This window comes from Prenolepis imparis, unplaced genomic scaffold, assembly GCF_030444845.1.
Source record: "Prenolepis imparis isolate NDT839.2.m4 unplaced genomic scaffold, iyPreImpa1.0 SCAF_12, whole genome shotgun sequence".
In the NCBI taxonomy this organism is placed as follows: domain Eukaryota; kingdom Metazoa; phylum Arthropoda; class Insecta; order Hymenoptera; family Formicidae; genus Prenolepis; species Prenolepis imparis.
The window spans coordinates 9728562-9745384 of record NW_028141170.1 but is presented as its reverse complement, the minus strand read 5'-3'; the positions used below and the strand labels follow the sequence as shown (position 1 = coordinate 9745384).

The window sequence follows — 16823 nt, the reverse complement described above, 5'->3', positions numbered from 1 at the left end:
GATAGTATATATTTTCTCGATTACAAAGCATCTAATGCATATGTATCATTCGATGTGGTTGAATCTGATGATTTATTATATCTGTTAATGAATATTATTTGATTATGCTATCTCTTTCTCTTGTTTTCTTTTAGAAAAGATTACTTGTCATTATTAAGGCATCGAATGACTAATGTAAGATATTGAATTTGAGAATGTATAATAATTCTTCATAATACTTTTTTTTAACAATTAATTTTTTCTTTATTTCTTAGAATATTCTTTTATATAAAAAATACAAATTGTTTAGAAAATTTAAGTAATAAAATTCTTTATCTCAAGTAATCATTTTTGAAATGCAGCGCTTTTTAAACTGACCGCGATCGCCTGTCCGCTAGTTGCGCATGCGCAAATTAAATCCCGCGCATTTTACGCGGTCACTGACGCTGGACGGAAGATCGCTCGTTCGCTCGTCGTTTAATTCAATAATTCACGGTATTTTCACAGATCACGTTCATCTTGCAGCAACATAACGTAAGCGGACAATCTTCTGATTAATTTGATAATACTCTTTGATTGATTTTGATTACGAAATACGTATATTTATGTGACGAAATGTGTTTCAGAGAAGGCGCAACCTCTCGTAAACGTTGCAGAGATCGCAAAATACGCAGAGCCCGACGAGTAAATATATTTATCATTTCTTCAGGAATATAATAGTTAATAAATCTGTGAAATCCATAGCCCGAGATATTTCTCCTCGGAATGTTAATATAATTAAATGTTTCAATCATCGAAAAATTAAGAAATAAAAGTCCGCATATTTTTATCTCGGGTAGTAGTTTCCGAGAGGCAGAGCTGACCAATCACAGGCCGCGACAGCCGTCACGTGACTTGCGCATACAGTCGATTAATTATCGCGCACTTCACGCGGCTGTTCATACCAGACGGACAGACGAAGGATCGCTCGTTCGTTTAGTTGGATAATTCACGATATTTCGCAGATCACGTTCATCATGCAGTAACACAACGTAAGCGGATAACCTTCTGATTACTTTGCTAATACTCCTTGATTGATTTTGATTCTGAAATGCTTATATTAATGTGAAATGTGTGTTTCAGAGAAGGCAACCTCATAAACGTTTATGCAGCGATCGCAAAATGCGCAGAGAGCTCGGTGAGTGAATACATTCATTATATTTCTTCAGAAATAATACTTCAATCTGTGAAACTCATAGCCTGAGAATATTTCTCCTCAGAATCTTAGCATATTTAAATGCTTGAATCGTCGAAAAATGAAGTAATAAAAGTGCGCATCTTTTTGGCTCGGGTAGTACATATATAGTTTCCGGTAGAGTTCGAAAGCTGACCAATCACAGGCCGCGGTTGAACAAGCGGCAAAGTAATTCCCGCGCATTTTACGCGGTCATTATTGCTAGACGCTAGACGGAAGATATCGCGCGTTCGTTTAGTCCGATAATTTACGTTATTTTCGCGAATTACATTCGTCGTGCGGTAATATATATAAGCGGATAATCTTCTGATTAACTTGATAATACTCCTTGATTGATTTTGGTTATGAAATGCATATATCAGTGACGAAATGTGTGTTTCAGAGAAGGCAACCTATGATAATAAACGTTTATGCAGCGATCACAAAATACGCAGAGCTCGGTGAGTGAATATATTATATTATATATTATATTATTATAATATATTGTATTATAATGATATTATAATATCATTATATAATATATTATATCATTATATAATATTTATTCTAGAATATAAAGTTAAATAATAATTAAATAAAATTAAAAAAAAATATATATAAAAAATATAAAAAAAATAAAATACAATGAAAAATAATTAAATAATAGTTAAATATTTAAATCTGTGAAATTCATATCCTGAGATATTTTTTCTCAAAATTTTAGGATAATTAAACACATCAAGATGAATAAATGTGTTTCGAAGAAAGCAGCCTCTTTTGAACGTCAGCGATGCAGCGATGCAGCGATGCAGTGATGCAGAAATGCAACGACAGCGATGCAGAGATAGGGTGAGTGAATTATTAAATATTATTCATTATATTTATTTCAGAATTATATCTGAAATTTCTTAAATTTTGCTCGGAGAAAATATTTCATCTCTACATGTAAAACTTCCCAAGTAGCAAAAAAATATTTAAAAAATGTTTGGAACTCATTTTCAAAGATTTTAAAAACGTTAAAATAATTAGTTAAGTCCCTTTTTATTTATTAAAGAAACGTTTATTTTAACATTAATGTAATATGAATATTTATTTACCATTTATTAAATATTTATTTTATTAATATTTTATTAATGAAATATTTTATTAATAAAATATTTTACTAATAAAATAAATATTTAATAAATGTTAAATAAGTATTTATATTACATATTAACATTAAAATGAACGGTTTTTTAATAAATAAAAAAGGGAAACTATAATTATTTTAACGTTTTTAAAATCTTTAAAAATGAATTCCAAACATTTTTCAAATATTTTTTTACTACTTGGGTTATCGCTTGAATGCTTTTATATTTACTGACGTTAATTTTATTACGTTTTTGACAGACGCTTTTTTTCGCGTCCGTTTTGAATTATTATATTGCAATATAATATAGACTCAATGAAGTAATAAATATATACACAAAGAATATATTAGAAATATATAAAAATATATTAGAAAATTGGAAAAAGAAATGCTCCGAAATGTTGACGAAATATTTTTGTTTATTCTGAGCAAAGTACAAAACACTTTTCTAGCTTAAGATCTAGCAAGTTACATTTGCAATGTTATTTCTGTGTTTTGCGCGATCGCAAATAATTGATAAATGCGTCGTCGATACGCTCGCTCGACGTGTACTTTGAAATAATTTAATTAAGGCAACTGTTGTTACATTATTAATATTTCTCGCATACATATATATATATATATATGTATATATATATATCTCTTTTCATCACTCGTTAATTATCTCGATCTGTCGTAATACATTACACTCGTCTCGCGCGATTAACGGCACTTTTTCTCCCAAAAAACGCGATATATGTACTAAATTCTACCCCGACTAGACTAGTAAGCGATCGAGACTTAAAACTGGTTGCGATTACATTGCTCGTTATATACAAATTTCGCCGAATCACTGGGCGGGAGTTAGGCTATATTATCATCGACAAGTCGACAAATAAATTAATACTTAAAATATGATAATTTAATATCGTTGACAAAATAATTAACCGAAAGACTGTTGACCCACAATTGTGAGTGTGATAGGATGAAATAATATAAATCGCATATTTTCAATATTTAGATTGTTTCTATTGTTTGGGACAAGATAATTTGATCTTTTTTTTTATCTATTTAATAGTTTAAAAATATATTGGCAGCGATCGTTTCGAGTAATATCTTGAATTTTTTAATATGATTATTCTGTACTTTACTCATCTGCTTATATAATGAACGACTCGTAGTTCATCGAGTTAAATTTCCACTGCTTTTGTTCATCAACGTGTTTCTCTCTTAACTCCCATAAATAAATTAATATTATATATTAATATAATTATTATATTATTAAATTTAAATATATATATTAATATAATAATATTAATTAACCCAAACATAGTAAAAATACTGTATATAATATTTTAATTTGAGAGAATATAAAGGTAACGATAGTTTTTATGTAGGTTTCTTATCATAGAATTATAGACATTTTTTTCACGGTTCTCTCTTCGTATCGCAGATAGAATTCTGTGAACGCGAGATCTTGTGCATCACTAATATAGCGCAGAGCATAATATATTTGTTCCTCGTACTTAAGAATATATATGTCGGGATGAGATATTCATTTAATTCTCTATACTGTTTAAAAAGTCTCTGATCGTGAGCTTGAGATCGTGCAAAGATCAAACTGCTTTCTTCATTTAAAAAATCAAAGAAAGCTCATTTAGTATAAAGAATGAGAAAATATCGAATACACGGTGTATAAATATACCGATGTATCACAACTACGGTATATCGTCTCACAATTTGTGAGACTAGATTTAGAGTATCATTTTATACAGTGTAAATATTTTCTTTATAAAATCATTATATCAAATAGGCACGCGATTGAGATTATTAGCGTTGATATTGCTTATGATTTGATGTAATTAGGTATATGAAATTTAGTAAAATTATTTGCATTATGTAATGTAACATTACATACTGTAAAATACATTTTATATTTGATTGGCAGAGTGTGAAATGTGACATTTTTCGCGCTCTAAAATGTTCTACCTTTGCAAGTGGTTTCTTGCAATACTGGGTAATACTAATTCCCTTTATTACCATATATAATGGTTATAAATTATTGTCTCTTAGTAAATGCAAGTTGTGTAATTAGGAAATATTGATTTAAACCGCGCTCATTTTTATCTTTTTTAAACAGATTTAGATGTTCAAAATATTTATTCTTATTAGTAACTCTTCATTAATGTGCTGAATAAGAATAATTGTCATATTATAATAAAATTTTAATATAATTTGTTGAAGAAAAATTCTATTACAAAAGATTTAAAAAAATATTGCAGTTGAAATTAGAGTACATCAGATTTTATAAATGTTATGATTATAATAAATGTGTAAACCAATTTTAATTTTATTAATATGTATATAATTTTTAATTAATTTAAATTATAATTTTAATTAACAATATTATATGTATATAAATATATTATATACATTTCAATTTACTAAAAATTGACTTATTAAAATATTGAAAAGAGAGCCAATATACATACATATATATTATATGCCACAATAATGAAGAGTTATATTCTTAGTCTCGCGTAAATCCGTTGTCGCGCGTTGTCATGATTATCGACGTATTTTCGGATCATAAAGCGGTTTCGAGAGCAGGAGCACTCGGGCTACGTGTTGCAACGTTTTGCGTCACAGCGTGCTGCGGAGATTCTGATCGCGCTCTAAATCTCTTGCTAAAATAGAGATTCTGCGACGGATCGGTGCTGGTAGGTGTGCCAGCTAGGAACTGTGCTCTCGCCAATTGATTGCTGATCCTCCGCGACTCGAGAGCGCTAATGGGATCCTCATTTTTCGATTCGAGCGAACTCTTCCGTATCGTCGTACTGGTGATATCATTTCGGGAAGTCAAGGACGAAGTATCTTGACCGGTCATTGTAGTTTTCGCAGGAAACGCGATTCGTGCAGGTTCATTAAGCGCATTTGTAATTGGTTCTTGAGTTTTCTTATGTTGATCCAGCAATTTTGCGGGATCAAGATTGAGCTCGTTCGCGTTAGACATCTTGTTCGCCGTTAGTTTATCCTTGAGATTCGCGACTTTGTCCTCGCGATCGACGATGTGCAGATGATTCGCGACGAAGTCGTTGCAGAGATCTAGCTGTCTTCTAAGATTCAGTCTTGAGATGGGAGACGTGTTCTCCGGCGATGGTTTCATAGCCTTCTCTTCCGCCGCGGTGTCCTCGATTATGGTGGACGAGAGAACGTCGGTTCTCGGTGTTTGAAACCTCCAGACCGAGCGTGGACTCAGAACCTTGGCTAGAGGACTCTGATGAGCGTTCGGCGACGATTGTTGCTGTTGTTGTTGACATTGCTGGCGCGACAGTTTTAATTGCTCCGCCGCCGACAGTCGCACAGGATTTGCCTTTACGCTTTGCTGAAGAAGCAAACGTTTGAAGTCCATCCGTGACGTAGGCGATTGCACGGTGGTTGGTACCTGAAATCGAACATCGAAATAATATTTATTCTTCGACATTCTTTTATTTGTTTAAACAAATTAGCACATTTTCTCTTGAACTAATAATAAGAAATTTAGAATCGTTTATCTTTGAATTCTTTATTGATATCGGTGAAATTACCTCTGCAGCTTTCTGAGATTCTGGGCTCCAGCTGTGCCTGGTGCCAGCTGGTGCCTTCACTAAAGAGTTCATCGATCCGCAAAGCGACAGATCTTCGTCATCGTTCTCGTTGAGCTTGATGTTGAGTCGCTTTTTCGACTTGTGAATCGCGGCGTATAACTCCTCGTTGGACATGGTGCTCTTAGTAGGAGACAGGATCAGATTGGTCGGCGTCGTCCTGCCGGAAGACGTCTGGACGGGAGTGCTTCTACCTGAGGAACCACTCATCGGTATCGGCGACGAGCAATTATTGCCGGCGGTGATGGTTAAAGCTAGACGTTCCGCCACGGTTGGCGCCGATCGCCCGTGATGGTCGGTGGGAGTGGACGATTTGAAGCCGTTATTGTAACAGCCATGGCCGATCGGTGAAATTGGATTATTCCGTAGAACGTCCGTGTTAGGAGACTTCGTAAGAGAATCATTAGCGGGCGAAGATGCGAAGAATCGATAGCCAAGTGCAGCTAAATTTAACGGCGTTGCGAACCTATAACAATGAGACGTTTAAAGCAAAGTCGTTTACTTTTAGGCTTGATGATTAGGGTGTGATCTCTTTACTTTCCCATATAATCTTTTACACAGTATATAAAAATAGAGAAGAAATATTTATAAATAATTATTAATAATATTATATTTATATATATATATTTATTATATTATTATTAATATTATTAATCTCCTCAATTTACCCACGTATACATAAGAGTTCAAACTTGCATTTAATTTAAGAATGCAACTGAGCTAAAAAAAATTCGAGTTTTCTTGGTCCTCACCTATTTCTGACATCCACAACCGATTGCGATTGACTCTGCACAAATTTGCCTCTCGTTTCCGCTTGCTCCAAATTATTATTTCTCACGTCCACGTGGGCGCCTCGTTGACTCTGCTCGCTCTCCGCAGTCGTGACCCTTTGTTGACTCTGTTTCGCCAGCATGTGCATGCTGCTGAGAGAACCACGTCCCAGACCCCTGGTGATATCCGGCGTGACGCTACGAGGCGGCTCGATTTCTCGCTGAGGCCTCCTCGTCGGCAGGGTGTAAAACTGCTGTTGATCGATATCTCGTACCGGCGCGCAGAGCTGCTGGTTCCTCGCATTATGCATGTGCACCGTCTGATAGTTGCTGACTCGTTGTTGGTACTTGTAGTTGGACATCCGCTGCTGATCGTAAAAGTTCTTACGATTGTCATAAAGCTGGACATTTTGATGAGGCTCGTAGATCTCCTGCGCGTACAATTGTTTCTGATCCGCGATCGGTTGCTTCTCATTTACGGGATAGGCTCGCAGATTCGGCGGCTGCGACTCTTTCAGGATATCTTGGTACCTCTTTTGCGACTTTTGCCGATCCTCGGGCTTCGGCGGAGCGATGTAGGGCGGCGGTTGAACGATCGCTTGTGGCGGTACCGATTCCGAAGGTATCGCCAGTAAAGTGTTGTCTGCAACAGTTAAGAGAAGGTAGTTACATTCCTCGCAGATTGATGATTGATAAGATACAGGATCTCAATATTATTGTTTCTTAAAATTTTTCTTAAGTAGTGTAAGAGAGAATAAAGTGATACTTTAGGAAACATGTTAGATCTTAATCATGCTTATCTATGTTTTAATTAGTACATTTTATTATTTATTTTCTTCTTTCGCGTGTTACGATTGTTGTTCGTAATATTGCGATTAGAAATTGAGGATATAAAAAAGTTACACAATTTTTACATATTAAAAATATAGTGTAATACGTAAAAGTAAATTTTAATACAATCATTAATCCTTTATTTATTTTTATCGGCTTTATGAGCATTTCAATTCAATGTTAATTACATCTTAAATGTAAGCCAAAATCACGTGCGCGTTCGCGCATATAAATATTAGAAATATTTATATAAAGATTATTGTCGTAATTGTGAGCAATTAATCTTTCCAAGCACAAAGCAAACACATTGCAAAAGCGTCACAAACACAAGCATGCGGTAAACAAAACGCGAGCAAATCATGATATAGCACATGAGTTTGATATCGATTTTTCCATAAGTTATCTAAATGAGTCGTACACATTTTAAATAGACTAAGCTAAATTTTGGAAATTAAAAAAATTATATTATATAAAATTTTTTTCTCTTGTTCACGATCAAGATCAAACTCTTGCGCACAATATCCACAAAGTTAAAAAAAACGTACTCACCAGGTACATGGAACTATGATATGTGGGTGAGAATTACTAATGAGGGGTAGTGCCACACGCGCGCGAGGTGCATTTTTTCTAAAACTATATGGCCACATATATCAGATAAAAAGAAAAACAAAATAGACAAAAAAAACAGGCTTTGGATTGCGGGATTTGGTGCAATATTTACACTCTTACAGAGGTACAGATGATGGACATTGATGATCTATATATAGATGATAGAAAGAGAGAAAGAAAAAAAATGACAAAATGCAAGTGCTTTCAAAAAAGAATGACGTCTATTCAACATACATTCCTCGTAATTCGTTAATGACACATCGTATCGGTGACAGTAATAGTTCTATGTACAAGCATGAGATGTACCGCCGCAAGATGCACCGGATGTATAAGAGAAAAAAATTACATATATATATATTTTTTTGTAATAAATGTGCATACGAACGGCGGGTAGATCTTAAAGCTACAACACATATATACATGTACATACAATACACGCTGATAGTGCATGCTCCCCCTCGCCCAGGTTGTAAGTACATCTTCGCGATATTAGTTGCAAGCTGATTAATTAACAGCACACGTAGCTCATTGTCAGAGTAACATCGTGAGGAAAGCGTCTCGACTTCCGGGTATCCCGATGATTTTAATTAACGCATACACGCGATGTGTCTTATACAGCCGGTATGTTATTAGCGCGTTACACCTTGCATAGAATTTGCGATACATAATATGCTATTACGCTAACAAAGTGTCAGCGAGATTATGACACGGTAACTAGATTGCAGATGGTTTATCTCTACCTATATTACAAGAATAGTATTATGTCATTTGTAAAGGAAGACTAATCATTTGAAATATATTAACGATTCGTTCGGTGTATTTTATTATATTGCAATAGAATAACCGACGTTTCTTTATATAATTTTCATATTTTTATTCACTTCAGTCTTTTTTCGTTATATTGATAGTTTTGGCAAAAAATATAGTAATATTAATTTTATAAATATAAAATTTTTATAAAGATATAATTTTTTTATATTTTAAAAAAGAAAAATGTTATATATCACGGCGTCACTCTGATTGAGATCTATGGTTGCAGCTACGGGATTCTATGTAATGTACCTATAGTTAGTCCTTGTTAGTCAGTGATAGACTACTTACAACGAGAGGGCGAGCACACAATATCGAGCAAACATGCGACACGGCAAGTTAGGGCATATTTAATACGAGAGCTTCACAAGCATGCCGGAACGTCATTACTGCCATTACTTCGTCAATTATTAGGGAAGTGACGGCTGTTTGTTCGTGTAGAACGTTTATAATGATAGTCAGTCGTTGATCAAACATAAAGCTCTTAACAGTTTCCCGAGATCACGAGAAGCGCAATAATTTTACGATATAATCATTAAAATCACCATAACTATATCATAAATCATTATTTACACAATTCGAGTCGAAGTAAAACATAATAGCTATAACTTATATTAATTATAACAATATAGCAAATGTAATATATATATATATCTAAAGTTTAAAGATATAATTTTAACAAAAGGATTTTTGAATTTTACGAAAATTTTCGATTAAAGTAATGGACGAAAATGATCAACAAAATAAGGTAACTTAGATATACAATAATCGCATCGTGTAGATCAATAATTCAACTTCATATAATGTGCTACTATTATTTATCGATCAATCTCGGCCGCAATTACACTTAAATGCATGCGCATCGAAAATTTTTTCTCTTGTTGCTATTGACGAGAAAAAAGTCATTCTCGTTCATAAGAGTCATCGGAATAAATATTTTCTTTACCCTTGACTTATCGCTCACAGACTAAGTGTGAACTGCAACGTATTACACATTTATTGTTAAGTAGATAACGATTTTATAGGCTCTAACTAATCCTCGTTTTTTTTTTTTTTTTTTTTTTGCGATATTTGCACTGCATCTCAAGAAATAACCACGAAATTATCAATCGCAATAACAGACTCATTAATTTCGTAACGTGTCAAAATTGTGATAGTATCTAGCGATGCGACAAAGTATTCTCTCTTATACGATAAGATATGTTGTAATAATAAAATGCGGGTAGCAAACACAATTTGGTATAATTCCACATGAGTGCACATATATATGTGTGCTACTAATAAATATAATTATTATAAATATATGACACAATAGATTGACCATGTTTTTTTCTAAATTGTCTAAACACATAAACATAAAAGTATGTTATGTATTTTTCGATAAAATGACTTAGTGCTTGTTCTGTGCAAAATCCAAAAAAATCGATAATGAGGTAAATTACTTATGTCCTTTTGTCACTGGCCATACGTATGATTATACAAAGAATATAGATCAGCGTAAATTTAACTAACATAAATTATATTATATATCAAAATTAATACTTTGCATGTCGTATTACACAATACGTTTGTTCTTAAATTAAACGAAGAACCGCAATTACAGACGGTATCGCGTACAACCGATTTCGCAACTATTTATATTTATCGGCGCGATTTTTTGTCGTACATCTATAAATTGGACGGATTTTACGGTTTTCTTACGTCTCGCAAAAATTGCGCGTCTACATGATGTATCCAGTCTAAAAATAATCGTATAAATATCGGCAAAGATAAAGATTATCTGGAATCAAACTTCAACAGTTAAATTTACACGTGCTCTCTTTCTTAGTCTTTCTTTTAATATCATTATTTTGAAAAAACCCGATGAATTATTATCTGTAATTAATTACCGTTCGACGCAGTCCGTTAATTTCGACCGCGATTTTATGTAACGGCGGCATTTTATGTATCACTCCCTCCAAGGTCTTTATCGTGTGACATTTACAGATCACACATTCAGGATCTTAATTATCTTTTACGTTTCTCTCGCTCTTTATATATGAATATTTATTTTTATATTTATTTTTTATATTTATATTTATAAATATAAAGATAAAAATAAATTTTATATTTATATTTATAAATATAAAAATAAATATAAAAATATATATAAAAATAATTATATATATATATATATATATATTTGTGTATCAATCGTGATGATAATATTATGTACACACTTCGCGGGAGACCGGGCCGATGCACGTTACATGTTGGTGAAAGTTTGTTTTCGAGATAAGTAATGTTGATTCATCCGTCAATCTGGAGTTGATGCGATAGGGGTGGCGAAATGGGGAGGATCGACCTTTTCGTTCTCTTTCTCTCTTTTATTTCTTGTGTCTCTGTATGTCATTTGATTTCACAGCGGTACTTTCCACTGAATTTCTTCATCTCGCTCTCTTTTCTCTCGTATTAAGCGCTTTTTTATAATCGTGCGCTGGTTTTGCAATACCGATAACAACACGCGGTCACTCATGCGATCCCTAACATTTAAGCTTTCGATGATGTCACTGATACAATCATGGACTTGACAGATAGACAAATTAGCACCTTATTTGCCCACTTACATGGAATGCTGAATGGAGATCATAGATGTATATCGATAGCGTAAAGAGGAAGATAAACGTTACATTTGTCATCGTAATGCAGAAAAATATTATTCTTTTCGCGTATAAAAATTTAGAATAATATTAACAAGATCTATATATGCGAGAAAAAAACAATCTAAAAATTAATAAATTTTTAAAATCTAAAAATTTTTAATTTAATATTATTAAAAATTCAAATCAAAAATTTAAAAATTTCTTGTGTCAAAAATATGTTGCAAATACAGAGAAATTTTTGATGTCTAAAAATGTAATTGTATATCAATAAATATAATCTCTTGAAAATCAGAAAATAAAAGTACCGCAGCTTACGTAAAGGATATAAATAAACTTTTTTTCTCATTAGTATATCACTGATACAAAAATATTATGGCTCAAAGATCAACGCAATACAAACAAATAACCAAGTTCGGAGTAAACATATATATATATATATATATATATATATACATATGAATACACGTATATTCGATAACGATTTTCTTTCTTCAATTAAGAGTAATTAATTAAAGCTGGCGTTAAGGACAATTTTTAAATTATGATGGAATAATGGAAAATTTTTAGTTATCAATTTGGAACTTGTCAAAAGATATGGAATATGATTGAGTTGATATAAGCGATGATAAAAAAAAGTCATGATATAATGCTAAGAATGCAATGTTATATCATAAATTCAATTTTCTTTTACTTTTATTGTTTCTTCGTAATAAATATAAAGCTTTAAAAGTGCAATAAATATAATATATTTAAAATTCAGAAATAAAATTTAAATATGTCCATTAATGATTTGGATATAAATGTTTTTTAAGCACTATTTGAGTAATATATTTATTAAAATACTAAATATAGGGTATGGATAAATTAAAATGCTGTATTTTTAGACACTGTCAAATTTGAGAAAACACATCTTTAAAATATAAGTCATAAGTCATAACTGATAAAAGAGCCATAAATCATTTACAGTGTATAACTTGTAATTGCAAAAAAATGTCGGGGGGATAGTGAGACAACAGGTTTAATGATCGAATTAATTAATTTCTTGTGATATGCAACACTTACGAGACCGCCTGGTCGCGATGAAGAGAAGATGTCTCGCCAGCATGTCGAAGTATCGTCGCGACCGAACCGGCCGGGGATCTTGAATCGATTTACAACCGCGCTGCTCTGTCTATCAACAGCTCCGGCGACTGTCTGTCTAGCGACAAGATTTCCTCCCCGTTTTTGCCCCGATAACGTCTTATCATGGCGCGGCTCTAAAAAAACCACGATTTCGTTCCGCGAGTCATCCGATCTGACACGCGAAGCCCCGCGAAGAGATCTCTCTCGATCTCTTTTAGAAAGGATTTTCCTTGATCTCGCAAACCTCAAATTTTTAAGAGAAAAATAATCACGCAAGAGATACGATAGAAAGGACGGTGTTACAAGGAGATGTCATTGGATCGCGATTAGACGCTCTGATGGCTCGAAGAGACGTGACTCCTCGTCTTCGTAAAAGTATGTCAATTTTCTGCACCGCATTTTGCAATCGAGACTTTTGAAAGTCGCAATTCTCGAGCGAGATTCTAGGAGGAAAATTTCGCGGGCGAAGGACGAACTCTCTCTCTCTATTTCACGATTTGATCGACCGGATCGAAGACGCGCACTGAAGACCTCGGGATGCGCATGAAAGTATTTCAATCCTCGCGGTGGGGATTTTTGTTTATCAGCACCCCGGCTATTATCGGGTCGGGATAAATATCTGTCTGATGCAATTCGCGTTGCTTGTTGAGCCAGCAGTTAACGATGCTGATAAGGGCTAAACAAAGTCTTCACTGGGAGCTTCGTGGGAGTTTTCCAACGGCTCGCTAAAGATTTCCTATACTGGCCACCTCATTGCGATAATTTCCTAATCGCCACCCCTTTGCGATAATTTCCCTCTTGTATCGTGACAAAAATTTTTTATGTTTCGTGATTTAATGACGTTTAATTTGAATAAAATAAATGTGTAAAATAAAAGTTTAATTAATTGAATCTCTAGAGTAATACACAATTAATTAACAAGTCTAATCTGCAATAGCTTGATTTCAAGAAATAAGATTATTACATTATTTTAAATAAAATAATTTATTTGATGATGAATCTAAAAAAAAATTGAATTAAGAAAATTTCATATTTCTCCAAAAGTTGAGTCATCATAGATCGTCAGAGTATTGTGCGATCTTGTTGAGTGTTCTCCGATAAAAATTCATCGATAAAACTGTTGAACTCTAAAATATTCCATGTACACAAAGATTGTCGTTTGACGACAGAGAACTCGGCGTTTTATCTCGTCACAATAAATTAAATACACCCTGGGGATCGTTTCGCCGACTCGCGGTTGTAAAGAACGGGCGCGAGTGTCAGAGATAATGGAAAACGTGACCGGTAATGCGTATTTCCCTATCCATATCTTTGTTTGCGTGCGAAAAACATAGCCGATCTTGCTACCGTGACCAGCCGGCGTTTGCTTGTGGCCCCTCGTCTTCGAAAAATTCGCGGGAATGACATACTAAAGCCCTGATCTGCCAATTTCGCCTTTTGCATAATTGCGCGTGCAATATCGGCGTTGCGCGTCTCGATATCTCCCCCGCGATTTCTCGCTCCAATTATATCTGATTAGACCTTGATGATACTCTCTCATCCTCCGATCTATTTTACGCGATGATCTTGCTGTTATTTAACAACTGAGTATCAACATCTTGACTCGTGGAAATCGTTCTCCGAGAAGTTATCGCGCCGAAGCGGACCTTTGATAGCAAAAACGCCGATTTTCGAGATATCGTGTGATGCTTGTTGTATAACAAAAGCTTGCAATGTTATATATTCTAATCTCTCGAGCAATATTCCATTTTAACAATTATAATATTTCTTTTCAAAGTATTCTCTTTTTTTTTAAACGTTGAGATATATTTACCAATATTAAAACTAAATTAAAATATGAAAAGAATTCAAAAAACTTTTTGCGAATAAAAATATTAATTTTCCAATATTGAAACGGTTGCTGTATAAAAACAATTTATATCCCTGTGATTTATATATAGACTTTTATTTTTTTCGAAAATAAATATATAATAGAGAAATTTAAATTAATTTTTTAAGATATATAATATACATATAATATATATAATATATACATATATAATATATATAATAATATATAATAAATATATATAATATATATTTAAGATATATTTAGCTAATTCAATTAATTAGCCATTGTTTTAATAGAAAAATGGACTCTAAAAAGTACATTCCAGTACATATATACTCTAGTGCCGTTAAGAATACATTATCACACTCTCCAAGAGTGTCTAATAATCATTTCCGATTAAACCCAACGTTCGCGTCCATTTGTTTTCCTAAGCGCGACTTGATTTACGCCAGAGCTCACAGCCTATCATCTCGCTATGCCGCTTCGTATCATTCGCATTTTAAAACTGACTTTTACATGCTATCAACTTTCTTCAGTAGATTTCTACATCCGTTAACGGAGCATTAAGATACTTTAATCGTTTCAAAACTTAGCCGAGCTTAAGTTTTAAATTCTAAAGTCCTTGATTTCGTCAACCTTGATAAGATAGAAGTGGGAATCAAGTTGTTAATTTCATTATTTTAGCTTCATATCGGTATTGCCAAAAAAAAAAAATAGTATTGCTGAATTGATAACGCGTTTTTTACCAGATTTCCGTATCGTTACCAGAATACTTGAGCACTCTAGCAGGTTCTAAGTCCAAAGCTCTCGGTCTAGGACTAGCCGGCAGCGATTGGATAGATACGGGTGAAGTCGTTAACTTCGTCTCGAAGGTCACATTGCTATTGACCCGCGGCTCCGGACTAGAAACCGTTTCGGGATAGTTGATCCTCTCTCTCAGCAGCTCCTCTTGGAGCTCCTCGGAGGGCGTCCTGCTGATCTTGGACGACTTTTCCGCTTGGCTGCTCGCGGAGAATTTCTTGATGAACATGATCGGACTGTTCGCCATGCGATAGCTCTCGCTACGCTTCACCTTGCGATCCACCCTATCGCCAGATCGCGTCGGATCGGACTTCTTTTTCGCACTCTGATTATCTAATTCCGCGGAATCGGTCGTCACGTTTTTATCGCTAGTTTCCAAGTTGTTCATTGTATTCTCTTCGATTTTATTTTGACTATCATAATCGGATCTCTTCCTACAAAAGTTCGGAGTATCGAGATCCGAGACCAATAATTTCCTACCCAACTTAGGCGTGTTGCCGGTTACTTTCATAGTCTTTGCATAGAGACCCGATTTCTCAAAGTCTAGTCGCGAATTCGCAGAATTCAGGACGACAGGATGGTTGACCTTGGACGGAGCGATCGCGCGAACGTTCGTCTCGTGAGCATCGCCATTGTGCGCCGGCGGATAGTTCTCGTCGTGATCGGATTTGCGCTTCGTTTGCCTGTCTACCTGCGAACCGCCCTGACTAACCCCTTTATCTACGAATCCGTCCGGTTTGTTATTCGGCGCAAGAGCGAGGGTCGGACTGCCAGATTGCCGTCTAGCGCACTCGTCGTTAACGCGCGATGATGCAGGAAAGATCGCAGTGCGTGGTGCTTCTAATCTATCGGTGCGGCCAGTGCAATCGCGGTGCTCGTCAGTGCTGGACGTCTTACCTTCGTCGCCTTGCACGTTGACGTAAGCCCCGCGGAACTGTCTGTGGGGACTGGTCGGGTTTGTGGGACCGACCACGGTCGCCGGGGTGCGCACGTAATCCGGACTGGCCGCGCGATCCGGACTCCGCGCCGCTCGAATGATCAGCTTGCCCAGCTGGGGCGACGTCGGCGGCGTGGATGCCCGAACGTTCGGATCGTCCACGACGTCGCCGCTCTTTGTGACAGCGCGGACATTCGGCGTCGCGCGATGCAGCAACGGCGAAGGGCTAGGTGATATTCCTTCCCTTACGAAAGGGCCTGAAAAGCGACGCGTTGCATGAAAGCAGGAAATCGTGAAAGTTATTATATCTATGAATTTTTTAATTATTTCATCTATCAATTATTATTTTTTATTTATTATATTATTATATATAATTATATATAATATAATAAATATATAATATTATATATAAATATTATATTTAATAATTAACGTCCATTATATATTTATTAAGATTTTGAAAAAAAATGTGAGCTTAAATTTCGAAATGTTTGATTAAAGGAAGATTTTTATTAGACGATAAATT

General features: G+C 34.6%; 1 protein-coding gene and 1 long non-coding RNA gene across 4 annotated transcripts in view; one reads left to right on the top strand and one right to left on the bottom strand.

Annotated features, from left to right (window-relative positions):
- Positions 1–500: 500 nt before the first annotated feature.
- The window catches only part of LOC145943526 (uncharacterized), a 37797-nt gene continuing 21474 nt past the window's right edge, over positions 501–16823 (top strand). The window contains exons 1-6 of the long non-coding RNA XR_014426532.1: positions 501–513; positions 611–663; positions 819–1010; positions 1102–1156; positions 1596–1653; positions 1917–2041. This is a non-coding gene — a long non-coding RNA (uncharacterized LOC145943526). The remainder of the gene's footprint in view (positions 514–610; positions 664–818; positions 1011–1101; positions 1157–1595; positions 1654–1916; positions 2042–16823) is intronic.
- Positions 2723–16823, bottom strand: part of Gukh (NHS actin remodeling regulator GUK-holder) — a 199329-nt gene continuing 185228 nt past the window's right edge. For all 3 annotated transcript variants that reach the window (XM_083051088.1, XM_083051087.1, XM_083051089.1), the window contains 4 exons: positions 16258–16554; positions 6697–7357; positions 5888–6410; positions 2723–5745 (listed from right to left, as the gene is read on the bottom strand). In XM_083051088.1, coding sequence (XP_082907214.1) covers positions 4888–5745; positions 5888–6410; positions 6697–7357; positions 16258–16554 — 2339 coding nt within the window. In that variant the 3' untranslated portion in view covers positions 2723–4887. The remainder of the gene's footprint in view (positions 5746–5887; positions 6411–6696; positions 7358–16257; positions 16555–16823) is intronic.